This window comes from Papaver somniferum, chromosome 1 (assembly GCF_003573695.1).
Source record: "Papaver somniferum cultivar HN1 chromosome 1, ASM357369v1, whole genome shotgun sequence".
NCBI lineage: Eukaryota > Viridiplantae > Streptophyta > Magnoliopsida > Ranunculales > Papaveraceae > Papaver > Papaver somniferum.
The window spans coordinates 229,683,276-229,707,417 of record NC_039358.1 but is presented as its reverse complement, the minus strand read 5'-3'; the positions used below and the strand labels follow the sequence as shown (position 1 = coordinate 229,707,417).

General features: G+C 35.8%; 1 protein-coding gene and 1 long non-coding RNA gene across 2 annotated transcripts; one reads left to right on the top strand and one right to left on the bottom strand.

Annotated features, from left to right (window-relative positions):
• Positions 1-9,961: 9,961 nt before the first annotated feature.
• Positions 9,962-11,972, bottom strand: LOC113271767. The gene is made up of 5 exons (XM_026521675.1): positions 11,614-11,972; positions 11,098-11,507; positions 10,441-10,996; positions 10,015-10,335; positions 9,962-9,965 (listed from the first exon to the last, which is right to left on the bottom strand). The coding sequence occupies exons 1-5, from the start codon at positions 11,970-11,972 to the stop codon at positions 9,962-9,964; spliced, it is 1,650 nt and encodes a 549-aa protein (XP_026377460.1).
• A 3,269-nt stretch (positions 11,973-15,241) lies between these two features.
• LOC113338092 lies at positions 15,242-19,437 on the top strand. The gene is made up of 5 exons (XR_003354592.1): positions 15,242-15,713; positions 15,877-15,982; positions 16,245-16,455; positions 17,647-17,762; positions 18,934-19,437. It is a non-coding gene; the product is annotated as an uncharacterized LOC113338092 (long non-coding RNA).
• Positions 19,438-24,142: the final 4,705 nt, after the last annotated feature.

Here is a 24,142-nt window from a genome sequence, read left to right as displayed (position 1 = left end):
AGACTTCACTTTCTTAACACTTTTAGTCATTTTCATGTCTTTTGGTTGACTTATCCTAAGAAAGGCCTCACAATTGAAAACATAGGTAATGAAAAGCCTAACCCCTAAATGTGTATGAACTTAAGTGTTTTTTGGAAAATCAGTAACATGTTCGGCCGATATGATTTTTTGAATATGAGCCGAACTTGGAAGGATATATGGTTCGACTAATACGATATTTAGAGTAACAACCGAACCCTCACTTATGTTTTTGACAGAAATCTATGGACAAGGTTCGGTTTATAATGAAATTTCTTATTAGCCGAACATTTAACAAGTAGACCTGAAGTTACAAAATATAAGTTCGGCCAACAACTATTGTATTTCGAGTAAGCCGAACTGTTCATCTTCTGTAGCATACCGATTAGGTTCGGCTAATAATTTCAAGCTGAAAGTATCTATACTTCACCGAACTTGGGTGAAATACTAGAAGTATACTTGTGTATTGTTGGCATTGGGTTTCTCACCCGGTGTATTCATATTATGGATTTTGCTCATAAAGATCATCATTATGAGTTTGAATTTGAGTTTGGGTAAAATCATTCCCATAATTTGCTAGCTATTATGTCTTCTTGCCCAAAGGAATGCTTTAAAAGGACAAGAAGAGAATTGAAATGAAATCAATACCTCTGGTTCTCTGGTTCTCTGCTTCTTGCTCAAAGGAATGCTTTACATTTTGAATTTCTCAAATACAAGTTTAAGAGGTAATATTAATTATTTTTTGTAGATTTTTCATTCAATTATAGATATAATTTATTAATACGTTATTAATTTATTTATTATCGTTTTTTTCTTTCATGATGTTAGAGTAGTGAATATAGATGTTTGAGAAATATCGATGTTTTTTCTTTCATGATGTTTGAGAAATATTTAAGAAATGTTAAGTGAAGAAATGTTTCATTCTATTAACGTATATTTACTTAATAAATGTTTCATTTTTATCTAAGAAATGTTTTAAGAAATATAGATTTTTTGTTCATTTTATTATCATTTATTTAAGAAACGTTTTGATAAATGTTAATATTCATAATTAAATAGTCCATCAACTTGAATCAGTCGGCACGTAAAAAATCATTGTTTCTTTATAAAAAAAATGGCATGATGAATTGATGTATGGTATGTTTGTATTCCTGTTCTCAATCATGAAAAAATGAGAGGCTACACGATCCTTAATTTCAACTTTTAATATTCAAGTTGAGTAAATGACTAATGCAACTTGTGATTTCTAATTATAATGCTACTCTAACCATTTTTATATTGATGGAATATGTCCACTTAACTTGTATTTATATATGTCACTTATTTCTATGTGAAATTTCCTACTTACAGAATATAATGGAAGGATCAACATCTGCAAAACGAGATGTTTTTCATGCATATTGTACTGTAATGAGTGATGGTAAAAAGTTGAAGTGTAATTTTTGGGAAAAAGAAGTGTCTGCGGGAATTTCGCGTTTCAAAATGCATTTGGCACAACAAAGAGGTACAATTACTCCATGCATGCATGTGCCACCTGAGATTAAAAATTTAGCAAAAGTATGGGTGCAAGACAGAAACAAAGCAAAACGGCAACGAGTACCAGAAACTGAATATGAAGATACAGAAATTCAAGATATGTATGAAAATGAATCGTGGAACCCTGTGCATGATATAGATGAAGAAGAACAAGAGCCGGTAACACAAAATAAAATGGGTGGGTTATCGAAGTTGAAGAACCTTTTTGGACGAAAAAGTAAGAATACTAATGCCGGAGAAGGTACATCACAGCGTCCACAGGCCTCTATGGACATACCTAGTTCTTCAATGAGTACACCACACCAAGCACCTAGGATGTCTGTAGATATGGGAGGACAATATAATACTAATAGGGATTCTCAACCTAGCATGGCGAATTTTGGGAGAAGTAAAACATGCCGGGAAAAAGTTGATTCTTCTGTTGGATGTTTTTTCTATGCTAATGATATTCCCTTCAATGTGGCCAACTCAACTCAGTACCACGAGGCATTCAATGCAGTTGCAAATTTCGGAAAATCATACATAGCTCCATATTCCTATAAGTTATCGAACCCATTATTAAGGCAGGAAAAACAAAGGATTCAGAAGGATGTGGTGTCGGTCAAACGAAATTATTGGAGAGAGATGGGTGTACACTCATGTCAGATGGTTGGAAAAACAAAAATAACCATACGATTGTAAACTTCTTAGTTTACAGTGGCCATGGGACAGCATTTTTGAAAAGCGTTGACATCGAGCATAATCGTTTGACAGCAGAGTATTTGATGAGTTTGTTCAGACCGGTTATAGAAGATATTGGTCCGACAAATATTGTTCAAATAGTAACTGATCAAGGATCCCAATTCAAAGCCGCAAGTAACTATTACAACTTAATTTAATTACAGTTGTTTATTTTTATATATTATTAATTCATTTCTCATTTTGTTTTAATAGGTATGAGATTGGCCATAGAGTATGGTACATTTTTTTGGTTACCTTGTGCAGCTCATGTGTTGGATTTAATGTTGGAAGATACTGAAAAGTTCCCCTTTGTTAAAGGTGTGATTTCAGAAGCTAGAAAAATCAGTAAATTTATTTATAATCATGGTTGGGTTCTTGCTAGATTCAGACAACATTCTGGGGGACACAATCTATTGCGCCCTGGCTTAACAAGGTTTGAGACAAATTTTATCACAATCAAAAGTATCATTGATCAGCGTAATGCAATCGAGAGTCTTTTTGTAGACCAAGAATTTGTGAACTCGCCAGAAGGAAAAACTCGTACGGCTAAAGATGTGAAAAACATTATTTTGAATGAGATGTTTTGGCACACATGCCAAAATGCATGCATGATGGTTGGTCCTTTATTGAAAATGATCCGTTTCTTGGATTCAGATAAACCTACCATGGGTTATTTGTTTCATGCACTTGCTACATGTGTGGAAACTATAGAAAGGTGTTTGGGTAAAATTCGAAATAATTCTATTGTAGGTGTGATTAACCGACGATGGAAAGATCAGTTGAGTTCTCCTCTTCATGCTGCAGCGCATTTTCTGAATCCATATTATATCTACAACCCAGCAGCCAATCTCATCAACAATGAAATTTCTCAGCCCCAAATTTGTCTCAGTGAAGTTATATCAAAAATAATTAGTATCCCTCAAGAACAAGCGACATGCATGCTAGAGGTGTGAATTTTTATTAACAATTAATTTCGTAATTATATGAATTTCTATTCACAGTTTTTGATATTTTTAGGCGGGAAGAATGCAAATGATGCAAGGCCAATTTGCATCACCATCAGCAAGATTGGTTGCTCTGCAAGGTGATCCTATAAGCTGGTGGTTGTCATACGGTGCTCAGTTTCCATCACTCCAGAGGATTGCGGTAAAGATAATAAGCCAGACAAACACATCGTTTGAATCCGAGAGGAATTGGAGTGTGTTTGAAAGAATTCACACTAAACTACGCAACTGTTTAGTTTCGTCAAGAATAAACGATTTGGTATATGTTCAGTACAATTTAAGATTGGAGCAGCAAAGAGTTCAAGTTAAAACAAAGCGACATAACATCGATGTCCACGATGTCCATAGCCTGCTGACAGATGAAAATATGCTTGATTGGATAGCAGGGGATGATGAAACACCAGTTTTACCTCAGGAAGAACATTGGTTAAATGAATTGGAAGAGGAAGCAGCTAATAATCCAGAGCCTCTCCCTCCACCATACGAATGGCATGATCCAGAAGTTGAAATATCATATCAAAGGTTGCCAGTGAGTAACTTTGTTTATGACTTTGGTAACCTAACATTTGGAGACAATACACAAGGTCATGAAAATGAAAATCCCATATACAATTCTTATTACAATGAAGATCGTCCAGAAGAAGATACCTGAGGAATTAATGAAGAGTATAATTCCAATATTAATATCAATAATGAAGTAGATAATCGTAATGATAATGAGGAAGAAGACTATGGTTATGAAGATGACGACACTGTTAACTACGACAGCCAAATGCATTACGCGAACCAATATGAGGCGGAGGAAGAGGAGGAGGAATCAACTGAGAATCGTCGAGAAAACAGAAAATACTTGAATAAGTCGGAAAAAAATGCTGGTACAAGTTGGTTTGTCTAAGTTTAAAATTTCAAGCACTACTGTCACTAGGTTACTTATTGTAAGTTTATAAAATTTGAAGTGTTTAATGATTATTTATGAAATTTTAGTTGTAAGTTTGAAATTAAAAATTGTATAAGAATTTCTCCAACTCAAATTTTTTTCCTTAAAAACGGGTTTAACCGGTATGAAAACGGAAAATACGGTGTAAAAAACGTGTGTTAAAATGTTATTTAGAAGAAAAAAACTGAAATATTAATTTTAGAAAAACGGTAATCACAGGTGTGAAAACGGTTATAACGGGTCTAAATAACACCATTTTTTCCTATTTATCGGTGTTATTTAGGTAAGCGTGTTGGTGAGCCTCACGGGCACGGTATATGGGCGTGAGCGTTATAACAGACGTTTTTTCGGAAAAAACGGCCGTTTTTCAAACCTTGCTTCTTCCTCCACCGGTCATCTTCTTCACCACCGCTAATTTCTTCGGTACCACCACCATCGTCACAACTTACCGAATTGGTTATAAATGGAAAATGAGTTTATTGTCTCATATCCTTGGAAGGAGGGATGGAAAATTAGTTGGTTTTTAACTTCACGAATTGGTATGAGCGGAATCGAAAAATGGGTTTTATGGCATTTGAAGACCGAGCTATGATGATCCACCAATTTCCTTTATCAGATCACCCAGCTGACATCTGCATATTTGGAAGAGTAAGTATTCAAAGAACTATTTAGGTCTGTTTTAAAATTACTCCCTCCGTTACTTTTTAATAGGCCAATTATTTTTTTTGAGAAAATTAAGGAAAGTAAGAGAACTAATTATTGAAAGTTGTCTTCTAGACACTTGTCAATAAAAGAAGTGAAGTGAAATGGTCTCCATGACACTTGTCAGCCAAAAAAATAAGTGAAATGGTCCGCATAACACTTGTCATCAAAAGAAGTTAAAAGAAAAGTGGTCCTAGAAAATTAAAGTAGCATTTGACTTTCCCATTTAGAAAACTGGCTTATTTTTTTGAAATATTTATTTATAGAAATTGGCCTATTAAAAAGTAACGATGGAGTAATTTTTAATGACTAATTTTAGTTAATTCCTGTCTCTGAAATGTATGCTCTGATGTCCCGCAACCACCAAATGAGAGTTATATGAGTTTAAAGTGTTTCATTTTTGACATTTAGGTTTAGAAACAAACATGAAAACATGTCCTTTAGTTCCGAGTTTTAATAATGACTTTCCAAAACTAATATTTTCGATTGTGAAGGAATGTGTCTGATTGAATTTTTGAATTGTTACATTAAGGGTATCTTGATGTAGACCAAAATCTTGTAACCAAAATGTTCATATTTAAAACAATGTTGCATCCGAGTTGTGTAGTATTGTGGACGCAACTGGATATCTAACTAAATTTGTTTGCTTCGATTGCCACTTTTAGCACACTTTATTTGCTCAATTATAACTAGAAAAGTATTTGTAAAATGTTCCTTGAACATATACTGTATCACGACTTTTAATTTGGTGCAGGGATGCCTGAAACTTGGGAATGGAATAGCTTCAAAATACCTTACAGATAACTCTTCCTAACATTACGATGCCGCCGAGGACATCAAATTTTAGCTGAAAAAGCCTAAGACTAAGGAGGGTGTTTGTGATGCTGATGAGATAATGGATGAATTCTCGTATGAATCTTGTTGTGTTTGCACCGATATAAGAAAGTTTAAAGTGTTTTTGGTTTCGCCTCATCCTTCGATTTCGTTTCAAGCTTGCAGGATTGCCAGTGATACAGAACTGATTGCAATAATTGCTTCTCCTCTCATTTGTAAGTGTTTTTTTCATTGATTCTGTCTTAATTGTTGCTGTTTACTCGCAGCAGAGATTTATTAGCTGCTCTTTGTAACGAATTTACAATACTTTTAGGAGGCTTCTGACTGTGATCAGCTTTCCCTTGCAGAAGAAAACAAGGTTCTGTTGGTATCAAGGAAACAGCCTTTGTTATTATGACCCCTTAAACTTCAACTCTAGAAATTATTATGGATGGTCATGCGGCTAGCATCCAATATCAGTGGAAGTTGCCTAGACTCACATGAATCAAATGATGCTGCACGCGAGGCAAAGGTAATACAATGTCATAAAATTGGATTTTGCCATTGAGAAGTGTGGTATGATTATGTATCATCTTGGAAGGGAGTTTGAGAGCCAAGAAGATAGTCAAGAACGGGTCTGCAAAGACTTTGATCGAAACGGAGAGCACACCATTTTCTGATACTATAGACGAGAAATTGAAGGTGAAGAAAATTAAGCTTGAGAAGAATAAAAAGAAGAGAAGAGGCCGGGGCGAAGGCTGTGAATTGGCAGAAACTTTTAGATGGTTAGCAGAGGTAGTAACGAGATCAGAGCTAGTGATGAATGTTGGCAGCTGATCAGAACACACTCATAATAACTGAATTTGCTTACTGTATTTCGGCCTTAGAGATAGTTATATTTATGTATGTGCTTCTAATTTTGTGCACCTTAAACTCATCTCATTATCAGGTTGCTTAAATTACTGGAAGGTTGTAGCATTTTGTCCTTGACCGTGGTCAATATAAATTGTTCATGGTCAATCTTTTCATTGATTCTCAAATGCACTTGGTGAAGCTAATCTCACACCATAGGCTGTGATAAGACATTACATGTCTTCAGTAGAGTGTTAAGGTCGTCTTTCGTATTATTTCGGAAACAGCCTACATCACCAATTACCTAGTGATCGATCTTTGTTAGATGCCAGATTTGCAGTAGAATCCCCTAGTTTTTCCTACAAATGAATTAAAAACCACATTTGGCCGTTTAACTGATTTCACATTATGATTTTTTGAATTACGATGCAGATTTTATTCTACTTTAGATAAGAAAATCTTTACCAGGACGCACGCATTTTCATGGTGCATATTCTGAGTCCTAAGAGTACGTCATGGGCCATTTACTGCTCATATAAGTTTGTAGGGTTCAGTAAGATTGCCTCTCTCGTAAAAAGCCAACTCTCCTACAAGTTAGGGCGGCGCATAGCTTCCAATCCTCTTGCCTTCTTCCTCCATCGACCATTTTCACCACCACCATCATCACAAGTTAATGAATGGGTTATAAATGGAATATGGGTTTTGCGTCTCATATACCATGGAAGGGGGGAAATCGGTTTGATTTGGATAATCGGTAGGAGCGGAATCGGAAATGGGCCATGAAGATCGGAAAAATGTAATGCTGTAGTCTGTACTTACTGCCTGCATCAACGCCAAGTAAGTATCAAAGAACTCCTAAGATCATTTTCAATTTAATTTTGTATGACTAATTTTAATTAATTCCTCTTTGTAGGGAGATGTATGATTGCAGTCATTCAAACCGTTCACATCAACGGACAACAATGCTTCAAGCTAATTGAAAGAACTAAGAAAGGACGGCAAGTGGTTCCAGAAGAGAAGACGTACAATGGAAACTAAAGTGGAGAAGTATAAGGGAATTCCTGTAAGTATCAAAATAAAATTCACTCTCTTTAGTCGAGTTCGTATCGTGCATCTAGTCAGTACTGTGCTAATGTCCTGCAACCACCAAATGAGTAAATTATTTGAGATTTGGGTTTGTTCGTATAGAACACAGGGATGTTGCATTCCTTTTCGCCACATAAAATTGGATTAGAAGATGCTGAAATTAATAGTTTATATTAACATTGCATTTCTTCGCTGCTGAGATTTATTAGCTGCTCTTCGTAACGATTTTACTCTACTTTTTGGAGGCTTCTGACTATACGTGATCAGTTTCCCCTTGCAGGAGAAGACAAGGTTCTGTTGTGGCTTAAGGAGCCCCCTAACTTCAGAGAACATTGTGGATGATCATGCTGCGAGCTTCCAAGTTTTTCAAGCAATTCCATATGCCAAGGGCGTTGTTTCTTCGAAGGCTTCAGGAGATGATCGCTAGGGTAGTTTGAAGTCGTTAATGCTCCTCTTCTTCTTTACCCACCAGAAGCGCCACAATCACCGCGCTACTGGCACCATCTGTCCCTTTTCAAAGAATGGTAAAGATATTGATTCTTCTTTGAGAATCGGGAGCAGTTAATCTGAAAACTACCACTGATACATGTTTATTTGAGTCCACAATAACTTGGCAGATCAGAGAACACACTCGTAATAGCTAATTTGCTTACTATGTTTCGGCTTAGGTAGTTAAATTTATGTATGTGCTTCTGAAATTTGGCACCTTAAGATTGTCATATTCTTCTTATAATGAAGTTGCTTAAACTACGTTAAGGTATGCTAAGTAGAATAAGAATCATATAGTATTATTATTCTATGGAAGTATAAGTGCTCAGTTGTTTTTGAAAAAACTACCAGCAGGGCCTAAAAATTCTAAGTAGTTCATCATGGTCAATCATAAAATCGGATTGGATAATATTCATAGATGCTTCATTAAAAGAAGAAGAATTTTCCGTGGGCTATGCTTCCATCCTTTTTTGGGGTGGACCAAGAATCTTTCATGCACATAGCGGCAGGTTTGGACAGAGCAACATATGCTGAAGAAACAAAAACCTTACCTAAGCAGGTAATAACCGATAATATTTTGTCTAATGTGTCCATAGTTATAGATTGCAAACAACTAGTGAACATAATTAACAATGGAATTTGGAAACCCCGTGAAAGGCGGAGAACACATTGAAGGGCACCACTCTTCAAAAGCTTCCACAAACTCGAGTACAATATATCAACAGGAAACATAATACAACAACGGACTCAATGGCAAAAGGCGCAAGAATCCAAAATATGCAACATATATCGACACATTTAAATCAGAAATTCCAAGATCATATATGGAATAATTCCAATAAGCAAGAAACTGCTTACTTGACTAAATTTCCTTGCTTTGTTGCTATCCTTGGAACCTGGGAAGCACCGACACACGACACGGACACGGACACGACACGACACGGACACGAGGACCGGCAATTTCTCAAAATACTAGGACACGGACACGTATATATATAAATATTTTCATTAAATTATATATGTTTGTCCCCATTCCTAACATAAAAGATTAAGCATTTACCTGTCTAAATGTTCCAGCCTTCCAGGAGAACATAGATATCCATTATCAACAAAAGGTTATATAGATATTTACTAGTCTATATATACATATCAACAAAAAATTAGAAGGCTTTGCAAAAGGGAGTAAAGTCCTTTCCGCGACATTTACTAGTCTATATATATACATATCAACAAAAAATTAGAAGGCTTCGCAAAGGGGAGTGAAGTCCTTCCCGCAACAGCGCAACTTCATGAACCAAATACTAGCCCAAAAAACAAGGATCCTCCAAGTATGATGTGAATGCCGCTACATCCAGGATCCAGCTGTAGAAATTTAAAACAAAGAATTGGCATAAATGAAAGTTGCCAGAGTTTGTAAGAGTGCAGGGCTACTTGTAGAAGGTCAGTTTAAACACAAATTTCAGGGGGAATTCACATCATAAAACAAAGAATTGGCATGATAGTAACTAAAATTTTAGAATAAAACAGATCAAGGAGATGGACAGTTACCTGGTCACCAAAAAATAACGTCAACAGTCAAACCAGGGGGTATAGCTCCTCCACATTAGCTTCATTATCATCCAATATCATGCGTTCCATCTCTGGCTCATTAAGAGAAAGATCAGCAACTTCAAGTACACCAACAGTACCCTCCATAGTATCAAAAGAATCACCTCCAATGTCCCACATTCTTGTATCCCCTAGCAAGTATTCTGGGCTTCGTCTTGATAAGAGACGAAGATTAGTATGAACAAATACCAAATCTTCACCTCTTTGTGGAGTAATTTTTTTCTCTTCACAGAATTTATGAAACTATACGTACTCCAGTTTCTCTCACTACAAGAAGATGAACAAGGTTGGCCAAGCAACATGAGTGCTTTTTGCTGAAGTAAAGGAGCATACACCCCATAAGTAACCCACCACACATAAGGATTCATACTCCATCTATCATTTATGGTATTTGCATTTGCAAATTCTTCACGGCAAGATGAAAACTTAGCATACTCAATGTTAACTTCTCTTAACTCATCCGCATCGTAATACCTCTCGAAACACTTCAATCTTTGACCTGCAATCAAAAGATCTCTATGTGGTGGAACACGCCCTGGACGTTCATCAAGCCACTGACGACTATAATACCTATGTTGTTTCAATTATGATTTTAGTATAAATTTTTTTAACATTTAACTCAACTGACCAGAAAATATAAATAAGCGATTGCATATTTTACACTGTCATACATACCTTGGGTTCAATGAATGTGCCAAAGAGTGAAGCGGTGTGCTACTTTTACTCCAACGATCTGTTAAAATCCCGTCCACCACCATATGAAATGGTGAAATATCATATTCTTGTAAGCCCTCGTGGCGATGTATAATGCTCTTTACCTCATCTATCATTCGATCCCACCTTTCATAAACCAAGTGAAGACAAGGCTCGTCTGTGTCGCATAATCTAAGCATTTCTATGATAGGTTTTGTAAAATCAATAACATACTGCAAAGTGTTCCACCAATCATCATCCAACAACTTCTCTTTTATAAACAATGCTTGATTAGGATCATCATCTTTATATGATGACCATTGATTGCAAATTACCAAGTTACGGAGTCCTTGCTTCACATCTTTAAATCTTTGAAGCATTATAATACTAGAGGCAAAACGTGTCTCTGCAAGTGTGAATAATTTTAACTCCACATGTTCATTAAACATGGCTAATCTCATGGAATGTTTAGTGATGAAGTTTCTGATCAGTACCACCTCAGCAATAATTTCACTAATCCAAGCACACCCTTCATATACTAAAACATTAGTTCGAATATCTCTCGGATGACATATATTTTTAAAGCAAGGTTTAGTGTGTGGACTACACATGGAGTCCAAAAAATGTGTTTAAACTGACCTTCTACAAGTAGCCCTGCACTCTTACAAACTGGTGCATTGTCCGTGATTACTTGCACAACATTCTGATGCCCAACTTCCGTAATTGTCTCAATGATCAACTTAGAAATGTACTCTTTGTCCTTCACTGACCCTTGAGTGTTGACTGCTTTAATAAACATTGCACCAGCCTCTGAAACAGCCATAAAGTTCATGAGGGGTCTTCGTTGTTCGTCGGTCCATCCATCGGTCACAATACTCACACCTTTTTCTTTCCAAGTGCTCTTAATTGGTTCTAGCTCTTTCTCAACATGTTCTCTTTCCTTCCGTAAAAGAGTTGTTCTTAGTTTATTATAACCCGGCGGAATATAACCTTGAATGCTTTTACTATCTGATGTAGCCAAATTAAATGCAACTTTATAATATGGACACCTAGCAAGATGGAACGGCAAGCCAGCTGCATAAAAAACCGTGCAATTATGCTATCCATTTCTTCACGTCTGGCAGCATTATACAATTTCTCTATTGGGCTCTCAACCCCTCTTTCTTCTTCCTAGGATCTTCAACAAGTGATGAAGAATTTGACGCAAAAGAAGAACCACTACCTGATCCACATGTTGGCAGAGGCACACTTTTAAACTTAGATGCTTTTGCTCTGGCCTCAGCTTCATCACTCAATTGTTTCATTTCCTGAAGTTTATGTTCTCTGACCTTTGGACATATTCTAATTCCAGAGCCTGGAATCTTTAACAAATGTGCTTTCACTCTTGAATATGAACCCGAATATGGAACTTGACAGTGGTTACATACAAAATTCCAATTACCACCACCTTTAACTTTATCCTTCTTAGTCACATATCTCCATAGCGGAGTAGTGCTTAAAACCTCTTCGTTCATATCTGGCTATCTGCATCAAAATTAAAGAGATGATAGCCATCAAAATACAAGCAGAAAATTAAAAGATAAATTATAAGTATTATATATAAAGCTCAAATTCAATGAACGACCAAAAATGCCCCCAAAGGCCCCAAAAAAAACCCTAAAACCTACACAGTAGACAATACACATGATCCCCACCACTAAAATCAAAACAAAACCTAAATTCACCAAATACAGCAACAACCCAAATTCACAATAGATTGAAAATAGAACAAAAAATCAATAACTCAACAAAATCATGCAAATCAGAAGGAAGAAGGAGGGAGAGTAAAGAAAGAGAACATACCTTCAAATTCAATGTAAACAACTACGAGATAAAGCCATAACAACTAGAAAATGATTGTAAAAAACTAAATAAGTTGATTTTCGGATGATCAACTTAGATCTGAGAAGAGAAGAGTAAAGGTGAGGGAGACTGTGGGAAGGGGTATTCTTCTGAGTTCTGAGAGTAGAAGATAGACGAGAGAGAGAGATGAGTTTTGATAAATTTTTTTTTTTTTTTGGAATTTAAGATAGAGGGTAACATATGCGTCCGACGTGCGTCCGAGTGTGTCCGATGTGTGTCCAATGTGCGTCCAACGTGCGTCAAGTGAGGACACGGATTTTGATGCGTCCGACACGCGTCGTGTGGGCGTCGTGGCCGCGTCATGTGTCCATAGTGCGTCCGACACGGACACGGAAACGAATCTGATGTGTCCGTGCTTCACAGCTTATCACCCTATTTGGATCTCCTATGGCTTTGATAGTTTTTTCTAATAAATTTCTTTCCAATTGGCAGATTTGCAGAAAGTACCAAGGAATAAATTTTGGCACAAGAAGAGCAAAACTTGTTGTTTTTGTAGAGATTGGATCACCATTCAGGAGCAGTATGCGATGATATAATGGATGAATATAAACTGTTTGACGTATTTTTGATATCTCTTTATCCTTCGATTCCGTTTCAAGCTGGCTGAATTATCAGTGATATGGTTGCAGTAATGACTTCTCCTCTCATTAGTAAGTTCTGTTGCAGTATGTACATGTTTCAACTTCAAAGTCCTGTTTGAGTTATTACACAGACTCTGGATGTACACTAATGTAACTAGGTCGAAATCAATGGCCGCCACGTACATTAGGAACTTCTTGATAATGTGGAACATTGAACAGAGGGATGCTGTATTTCTCTCCTTGCTGCTACGTAAAATTGGATTAGAAGATATCAATCAAATGGAGACTTCTCACCTGGACATTCTTGCTTTAACTCATTTGTTTCTCTTATGCTTGGATTACAAAATGATAACATTAAATTTCTTTTTCTGTTGAGATTTATTAGCTGCTCTTTGTAAGGAATTTAATATACATTTCAAAGGCTTCTGACTATGATCAATTTTCCCTTGCAGAAGAAAGCAAAGTTCTGTTGTGGTATAATGAAAACTTCAACTTCAGAAAAAATTGTGGATGATCATGCTGCGAGCTTCCAAGATTTTCAAGCTATTCCATATGCGAAGACTGATGTTTCTTTGAAGGCTTCAGGAGAAGAATGCTACCTGTGGTTCGAAGTCGTCTAACTGCTCCCACTACTACTGCTACAATTCTTAATGCCCCTCTTCTTCTTTACCTACTAGCAGCACCACTACCACCGCCGCTGCTGCCTTCATCTGCCCCTTCTCAAACTCCTCCTCAACCAAATATGGGTGGAAGTTGTCTAGACTCACATGAATCAAATGATGCTGTACGCCAGGCAAGCAAGGTAATACAATGTCATATTATTGGGTTTTGCTATTGAGCAGTGTGCAAGCAGAGGCTAAGAAAGGTGAAATGGATCTTAAAAGAACTGAAATCATAGCGAATACACAGTTGCAAATTGCTAAGATATCGGCAAGTAATGGTAAAGATATTGATTCTTAATCCAAAACCGGAAGAAGTCGATGAACCCTGAGTCGTCAGAACACACTCATAATAGCTGAATTTGCTCACAGTATTTCAGCCTTTGTAGTAGTTAATTTATGTATGTGCTTCTAAATTTGATCACCTAAAAGTTAATCATCTCATTATGTAGTTGCTTATGAATCACATTAAGGTAAAAGGGTTTTCCCCTTGACCTTGGTCAATGTGAGTTGACCTTTGTCGAATCCTTTCTTTCATTCTCAACTGGTTGTCTTTCTAATGAAGAGATCTAGTAGCCATATTAACAAGTGCACGCACTTGGTGAAGCTAGTCTCACACCTCAGGCTCTTGCCAATCAAATCGTAAAAGTGATGACACATTAAAGGCTGAGTCTAATCGTGGTCCGTGCAAGATTAATCTTTCTTGTTGAATCCACCTCACCAAAAATCAACGCCGCCGCAGTGGAAATCCTAAATTTTACGTCCATACGCGGTTTGAAACTGCGCGGCACGCAATTTGAAACATCGCATCATTTATCAACCATTAAATTTCCAATAAGACTAGGAATCCAACGGTGTATATGGTACTGAGAATTGAGTTTCTATAAAGTAGTGACAATGCGCAGTTTCAAACCGCGTTCCTGGATTACTTTCATCTTGGATCCAAGCTGCACATTGTACTCTCTGGAAATCCAAGCAACTGTAGCAAGATTAACGACACTTTAACAGTGCAAAATCTTGTATCTTGGATCCCATTAGAGACAGCCTAACGTCGTCATCTCTTCTTCTCCTTTGCAATTCTTTGAGCACAAAGACGTTGTTGCCTTGTACGTCATTGCTTACTCAACGATGAATATTTAAAATTAAATTTTAGAAAATTCACGCGTCGCAAATAAAAGATGAATTACCCATACTTTTTTTTTTTGGTCATGGACCTCATGGTGACAGTGCGAGTTTGGCACGTGCTGATGCCTAGAACTCATGTGGGGCTAATACCGCGCCTCATCTCGTCTCATGGGCCATTTAGTGTTCTTATAAGGTTTTAGGGTTGTAGAATTTAATGATAAGGACACTTAATAATTTAAATTGTTTAAGGATATATATATATATATATATAATTGCAGTACTTTTAGACACTCCTTATAAATTCACCCTAGATAGTATAATGAATGAGTATTTCTTAAAAGAAAAATGAGTACGTCTCAAAACAGGTTTCAAATTAATATCTCGTCCCATTTACGTTCGGCTTTGGACAATCTAGTCCTGTCCCTTGAAGCCTAGTAGGAGGAGGTCCAAAATTACCCAAACTAGAAGGAGTTAGTGAACGGTACAGTCCAAAACGATCTTCTTCAATGACGAAAATTTCTTCCAAAAACCGCATTCTTAGTCGGCTAGGGTGATTGAATACTGGAAGAATCATGTCGATAATTTTAAAGAAGAAGGTCTTTCTGCCGATGAACTGAAGACGAGTATCTTTAGATTTTTATCTTGATTTAATTCGATTAGTTGCTAAAAAATTATAAGATCTATAGTTTCTCTACGGGAATCAATCTAATGTTTCTCCTGCTCTTCAACTCCATGGAAATCAAATGCTGCTCCTGTTCTTGTTCGATTACTCATCCATGCATGATTGTATCATTACGGTAATAAAAATATTTTTTCACAAATTGACTTCTCGTATTGTACTTCCGGGTTTATTTTTGGTTTTTGATTTTTGTTGAATGCGTATGTATGTTAAAACTCATCGAATGGAATTCAAACCGAGAAAACGTATGCTCGAATCAAATCAGTGAACGGATTTGATAGAAATGAGCAGCTTAAAACCACAATTTAGGTATGTGAAATCTTAATTAAATGTTGTTTTTCAAGAAATTAATTTTGGGTTTGTTTCTCAATTTGGGCATTTATTGTTCAAGCTTCATAGATTATTTTTTTTTTTATTGAGATAATTTGTTTGATTTTGAGTTCACGAGTCCTAAAGAAATATTTTGTTACAGGGGATATAGTTGGGGAAAAATCATGGAAATATCCTGGTTGGATTACTATTGTGTTTGATCCAGCTTTGCTAGCAGATAACAAGGTTCCGATACTAAACAGACAAAAGTATGTGAAATTTTTGTCATTGATTTATGATTTTTTTTTTTTTTTGAATTACAGTAGGATTGCAAAATGCAGTTTGATTTTCTTTCTTTTTTTCATTTGTCTTATGGTTATATGATGAAGTTGAAGTATTTATGAGCTTTTTTCCCATATAAGTACCTAGTATGATACCATCAATCTGCAACATTGTGATTGCATAACTACCAATCTTTGTAATACCATGTGTGATTTACGCGTGGTTCATTGATTTTATGTCTTTTGACAGATGGTTTTGGAGTGATACATTTCCCATATAAGTACCTAGTATACTAGCTGTCGATCGATCCCGACAAGAAGTGTATTCTTTTCACATGCTATAGGGGAAGGAAAGATGGTGATATTGTTGTAGCTGAAGTAAAGAATGTGGTGATCAGCCATGAGTAAGAGGCTTCATCTTGGTACCTCAGTTGCATCATAGGAGTTTTTTTCAGTAAAAGGTAAATAGTATGGATATATTTTTGCAAGAGAAGTAGCATTTTGCATTGTATATCAGGGATTAAATCTTTGATAAGGACCTCTAGTTTTTGTTTCAACTGGAAATCAGGTACTGCAATTTCTGTTTATCGAAAGTGTGCGCCAACAACAGGAGCTGTTACTCTTGTTATTGTGTCACCTCCTGTAAAAAAGCTCAGCTATGACTTGTGATGTTAACTCCAGTGGTAAAACAGATGTTGGAAAAGCTCCACTCTACTGCAAAAACTTCTAAACTGTTAGGCCGCATGAGCTTGTAGTTTGTAAAAGACAAGTGTATTTTCCCGTACACCAGTTATACGCGGTGCACATAAAAGTGCATTGTGTTTTTTGTGCTTCTTATACGAGGTGTATATGCTTGTACACCATTTATAGTTTTTAAGCTACAATTAATTATTGTAGTATTTGAGTACTGGTAGGTTTTCAGTACGTGCATAGATATACACTTGTTTATTGGTAACGTATACATAATTTTACACACTAACAACTTTTGATTTTCTTGTTTTATTTTTTTAGATCTTTTAGAGACATTTGTCTATGTTCATTATATTTTGGTTTGATATATTTAGTTGAGAAGTGTTCATTTGTTGCACACACCGAATTCAATTGCTAATTCTAGTTTTAACTAGTGCATTGATGCCACATTGGCTGTCTCAAAACTTACGAATTTTAAAATTACCCCTTCTTGTTGAAGTTGTTTATGACAGTATGGTAGCTCCTCTTTTTGTTTACAACCAATCTCAGATATTTTTTGTTGAGTAGCCTCTTTCTTCAAGTGCTTAAGATTGGAATTAGCTAGCTAGATTGTACATCGAGAAGTTGCTTTGGATTTTTAGCAAAGAAAATACAAATGTGTAAATGTTGGATATGTTGGATTTTTATGGTGTGTACATAGTTGTACACCATTATGTTATATGCATGGGGTTACAAGTGTACATACATATTGGTGCACCTGTAGTACAAGTGTACATATTGGTGCACATATAATATGGTGATTTAGAGAAGGATGTGAAGGGGATTGAGCCTGCAACAAATATGTATTTATTTTATTTTTTTGTAATTTTTTGTTTTGTGGTTACTTATGTTTTTGGTTTGATCCTTTTCTTTTTAGGGAAAGTTTTCTTTACCGATTGATTATGTTTATTTGATTTTTGTAGGTTCTTAGCAGTGGTCCATTTGTACAAGCCCGTGAATTTTCTGTGATGACCGGTGTTAACGCTGCTATATCTTGGGTTATGAAAAGAATTATAGGAAAAGAGGATGCTCAAACTAGGTAAAAAACCTATTAACCCACTATTAACCTAATTTAGATCTTCTTGTTTCTCAGCAAAATATCATGGGGTTATTTGTATTATACCGTCGTGCACCTTTGACGTCAAATTTTATTTTTGTATTATGTATTAAATTTAGGAAAAAACAATATTACCTAATGATTTGTTTCAGTATATGATGAGTTTAAATGTCTTGCTTCTTCATAAAATTTTTGTAGGAGCATGACAAGTAATAGCTAAAGGTTACAATAGTTTTAGTATACAAATGTTTCATTTCATCTCCGTGTATGCTTGAACTTTCTTGATAATAGAATGTTGCAGAACCTTTGTCATACTTATAGCTTTAACTGTTCTCAGTTCTTGTTAGTTGTTGTCATACGAATTTCACAGACTTCAAGGACTACTTTAGATTATGGTTTTCATGTGTACATAGGTCTGCACCTGTTTATTGTTAATGTGTACATAATTTTACATATTAAAAATGTTGCCTGCGAATTCCATTAAGCGGTCCATAACCAACGGTTTGAGTGGACATGCGATTTTATGGGGTTCACTGTCTAATCTAAGGATTATGCTTAATCCTAAAAGTAAGAATTAACTGACGTATTTTCTTGTACACCAGTTATACGGGTGCACATAAAAGTGCACTGATTCTTAAAAAAATATTAAGTCTGGTTTGTCAAGCTTAGCGTGTTTTTCCATTTGCAGGAGTTGAAATGAACTTTTATGGGTACTCTTTTTGTAGTCTTCTAAGTTACATTAGAAGTCTAGGCAAGCATACACGGAGATGAAATGAAACATTTGGGGATGTTAATAATATTTATAGGTGTGTACATAGTTGTACACCTTTGTGATATCTCAACATATATGTCATGTTTTGTGGGGTGGATGTTAGATTTTTGTAGATGGTACATGGTTGTTCACCATTCTCATGTGTACATAGTTGTACACCATTTTGGATATGGAGTTGAGTTAATTAGTTAGTCTAGGAAAACCTGAGAAATGTCATGCGTACCCTATTTGATAGCAGTACACCTTGTATGAAGTTCATTTTTCACGTGTATGTACTCCTAGTTTCCGACCGTATGGATTTGCTTTTCTTCTTTTTTTTTCTTCGTGTTCTTGTTGTTTTATGCTTATTACTTCTACTTTTGACTTTTTTCTTCCCTTTAGATTATGCTCTGGAAGGAAGTGAAGGCACACCATTGCAGATATATTAAATGTTTCATACTGTCTAATAAGAAGATACATCAAATTTCAACTCTACTTAAGGATCCTTGTTGGTCACTAGCTCATCTGATATGGGTGACTCTTGAGCTTTACCCATATCAATCGTTCCTGAGTTTTGTTTTTTATTTATCAAAGGTGGATTCCACAATAAGAAGATTAAGCTTCCTCCGGAGTACCCATTCAAACCACTAGGCATGGGGTGAACATATTGTTATGCAAGAGTATTTTTCTATGAAAAAGTAAATTTGTGTGTGGCAGTGAATAAACGGTCTCATACATGTTTTGCAGGGTGTACATATTGGCGCACAATGTAATTCTCATGAAAAAGTAGGTCTCGTGGTGGATATGGACGACCAATTTAATGCATATTTTGTAGGTGCACAAGTGAAAAACCGACTGCATAAACTTTTAAAAGTTTCTTGCAGGTGCACTTTTTGTACACAATAAATAACGAAGTGAAAATTAAATTTTTTAAAAAGTGAAAATTATATGGTCATATAGGTACTTTTTTTGTAGCTATTGAAAAGAGGTTTCCGAATATTAACATTGTGAATTTTGGATGAGCGGTTCGAAGATAGATCGTTTTAAAATTATATTTATATTATTTAAAATTGATGACGTCATCATAAGTCATTGTGGACTAAACTCAAAATATTTGGACTAAATTATAATATTAAAGGTTATAAATGGAATTTAGGGTTTGTGTCTCATATCCCTTGGAAGGAGGGAGGGAAATTACTAGATTTGGATTATCGGTATGATCGGAATCGGAAAATAGGTGGTTTTTAAGAATTTGAAGTACTTGCTATGATGATCCACTAGTACATCTGTCAGATCACATCTGGTTTTTGCATAAACGGAAGAGTAAGTATCAAAGAACTACTTAGATCAGTCTCAAAATTAACTTTTAAGGACTAATTTTAATTAATTCCAATGTCTCTTCGCCTAGATTTGTAAAAAGCCCCTTATGGTTTGTAATTAGTCAACTAATTTTATCATATTCATTACAGGCTGCATTATACGTATTGGTACCAGGAGCAAGTGTAAGACATCTAAGGAAATACCACGAACAGTCCTTTCTATATCTCGCAGAATCTATAGGAGCGATCATTGATCCTCGTGAGGTAAGAAGTTACCTTCTGGATGTTTTTGAAGGGAAGAGTTCAAATTGTTACAATGTGGTGTTCTAGTAAATGGACAATTAAAAACTTCAGCTAGAGAACAGATGAAAACAATTTTTATTCAGGACAACCATATTAAAGAAATTTAGCTGAAAGAGCTTAAGAACAATGCTTGTGATGCTGAAGACATAATGGATGGATTCTCGTGTGGACCTTGTTGTGTCTGCACCAATAGAAGACAGTTTGAAGTGTTTTTGATTTCGCCTCATCCCCTCGTTTCAAGCTGGCAGAATTGCAATAAGTTAACTTTATCATTTGTAAGTTTTCTATTTATTTTTTCATTTTCATTGATTCTGTCTTAATTGTTGCTGTTACTCGATTCTTATGTATGTGAGTCTTGTTTGACCTATGACACGGAGTCTGCGTATATACTAATGTAACTAGGTAGATATTTTTGGCCACCATGTATACAAGGAACTTCTTGGTAATGTGGAACACTGTAGTAAAAGTCATAAAAAATTAATCTGGAACATTCATCACAGGGATGTTGTATTCCGTTCCTTTCTGCCCCACAAAATTGGATTAGAAGATGCTGAAATTAATTGTTTCCCTTATGCTTTGATTACAAGATATTAACATTGCATTTCTTCGCTGCTGAGATTTATAAGCTGCTCTTTGTATCGATTTTACTCTACTTTTAGGAGGCTTCTGTTCTGACTATATATGATCAGTTTTCCCTTGCAGGAGAAGACAAGGTTATGTTGTGGTTTAAGGAAACCACCTTTATCATTATGGCCCCTTAAACTTCAACTTCAGAGAACATTGTGGATGATCATCCTGCGAGCTTCCAAGTTTTTCAAGCAATTCCATATGCCAAGGGAGTTGTTTCTTTGAAGGCTTTAGGAGACAATCGCTAGCTGTGGTACAATTCTTCTTTACCCGCGTTGCTGGCACCATCTGTCCCTTTTTCAAACTCTTCCTAAGTCAAGTATCGGCGGAAGTTGCTTAGACTCTCATGAATCAAATGATGCCGCACGCGAGGCAAGCAAGGTAATACAATGTCATAATATTGTTATGACCCCTTAAACTCCAACTTCAGAGAACATCGTGGATGATCATGTTGCGAGCTTCCAAGATTTTCAAGCAATTTCATACGCCAAACCGTTGTTTCTTTGAAGGCTTCAGGAGACAATCGCTAGTGTGGTTTGAAGTCGTTAATGCTCCTCTTCTTCTTTACCCACCAGCAGCGCCACAATCACTGCGCTAGTGGCATCATCTGTCCCTTTTCAAACTCGTTATGATTGTGCGTCAGTCAAGGAAGAGGATTTGATCAGAGCCAAGAAGATAGTCAAGAACGGCTCTGCAAAGACTTGCAACGAAAACGTCGTGGATAGTCCTTTACCATGGTCAATTATTGATGACCGTAGTCAATCTTAATACTCAACCTCAAGCCCGTGTAAAAACCAACTCAAATGATAGCTCATTATGAGTTCAGATAAATTACAGAACACTAAATTCTTTAAAGTAATTGTGACTCAATCTTTAAATTCTTTTTTGTCTTTGTCTGAGGTAGTTTTCTTGGAGCATGATTCTATTAGGCCACCCATCCTGAATATCTTTAATTTTTGGTTATTTTCACCAAAATTTGAACAGATACTCCTCCACTTAACAAAAATTTGGAATACAAAATACGCATCATCCGTTCTTGGATGACAGTACATTTTTTTTTGCCTCCAAAGTGTACATTTAGGTTATAAATTCATTTCTATAGAACCCAAAGCCTTGCTCTAAGAAAGTATGTCTACCTACTTCTTTGGTCTCTTTAATCCGCAATGAACGATTGTGGCACGTGTTGATGCTGCCTGCACCGAGAACCCATGTGGGACTAATGCCGGGCCTCGTCTCGTCTCATGGGCCATTTGGTGCTCTTATAAGGCTTTAGGGTTCAGTAAGACTTCCTTACTGCGGCGTCGCATAGTTTCCAATTCTCTTGCCTTCTTCCTCGATCCACCATCTTCTTCATCACCACCGCTATTGTCTTAAGTACCTCCACCATCGCAATTTAATGAACCGGTTATAAATGAAATATGAGTTTTGTGTTTCATATCCCCTGGAAGGAGGGATCGGAAACTGATTGATTTGGATGATCGATATGGGCGGAATCAGAAATGGATGTTTCATAATTATAATAGAGAATATTACAGTAGAAACTATTTTAATTAATACTCGATTATTTAATAAACTCTCTTAAATAATATTTTAGCTGATTCCGAGTCGGGGACAACGTGCCAAATTAATAACTCGCTAAAATTATAAGATAATACATTTTTGATTACCCATGTAGGCCCCATATGAAATATAAAGTAATAATTCATTATATATATATTCAATATATCAATGAGTTATAAAGATTTTTTGAAAAATATTTCCGTTGTCTTCTGTTTTTTTTTTGTTAAAATCGTTATCACATTGAATTTCATCTCTCATTTTTCTTATCATCGTAAGAATTTCTAGTGTTATTTCTCATAGCTCAACAAAAAATTATTTAATGTGAATGCCGCTTTAACAACCTATTTCGTGAAGGGGGATCTATTGTAGAATTTTCATCATTTCCTTTCCCATCTTTATCAGTTCCCATAATGCTCTCAATTATTTCTTCATCAGTCAACAGTTGTGTAACTTCATTTTCTTCCGGAAATTCCGGACACATCTTGACGTTCATTGAATTGCGATAACCCTGCATTTCGATCAAATTTTGCAAATAATGCGTGATTTCACCGTCCAACGATTGACCTGAATTATTCTAAACTTGTGTTATCTATTTGATTGAAAATTACAATGAAGCAAAGTGGGGGATTGAAGGGTGCTTTGAAGAATTTAATATTTTACAGTATTTAGAAGAAAAAAAAATGATAATCAATTTCTCTTTAAGTTAATAAGATATTAATTAATATATAAATTAATAATAATTAATTTATCAGTTAATTAATATTTCGCTTAATTGATAAATTTTGGTGGTTCCAACATCATTAATTTATAGAGTTTCTATTGTATATGATGATGATGTATGTCTGCTTGGTGATGTTGTTGTAGACAGAAGGACAATAGTATCAACTTTTTGCCATGTAAATTACCAAATCTGATTTCTTGAATGATTTGTAATAATTCCTCTGTTAAGGGTGATGTATACACCAACTGAGAGTGCAACGCTACCAGCTAATGAAAGAAGGATGGAAACTGAAGTGCAGAAGTATAAGAAAAGGGAATTCCTGTAAGTACCCAAAAATTCACTCTCTTTACAGGAAATCTTTTTGTAGTGTTAGTATTTGGGCACCGAGTCAGTACTATGCCAACGTCCTGCAACCACTAAGTGAGTAATTCACTTGAGATTTTGGTTTCAAGTATTTGATTTTTTGACATCTTGGTTTTGAAACAAACATGTGTGAGACTAGCCGATTCCGAAACTAATATCTTCAATTGTCAAGGAATGTGTCCGACTAAAGTCTTGAATTGCTACATTAAGAGTTAGTTAAAAGTTGATGTTGTTATGTATGCGCCAACGGTTACAATGGGGTGTTTTCGTAATGGATGATTAAGAATTTCAGCTAGAGAACAACGCAAATTGTTGCAACCAAAATGTTACTCTATTCAGGTGAAACTTGGGAATTGAATGGCTTCATAATACCTTACAGATAACTCTTCCTATTACGATGCCGAGGAGATCAAATTTTAGCTGAAAAAGTCTAAGGAGGTGCTTGTGATGCTGATGATGACATAATGGCAGAATTGAAGTGAAACTTTTTGTGTCTGCACCAATATAAGACAATTTGAAGTGTTTTTGGTTTCGCCTCATCCTTCGATTTCGTTTCAAGCTGGCGGAATTGTCATTAATACATAACTGATTGCAATAATTGTGAGTGTTTTTTTCCCCTCATTGATTCTGTCTTAACTGTTGCTGTTTGCTTGATTCTTATGTATATGTTTCGACTTTCGAGTCTTGTTCGACTTATTACACAGAGTAATGTAATTAG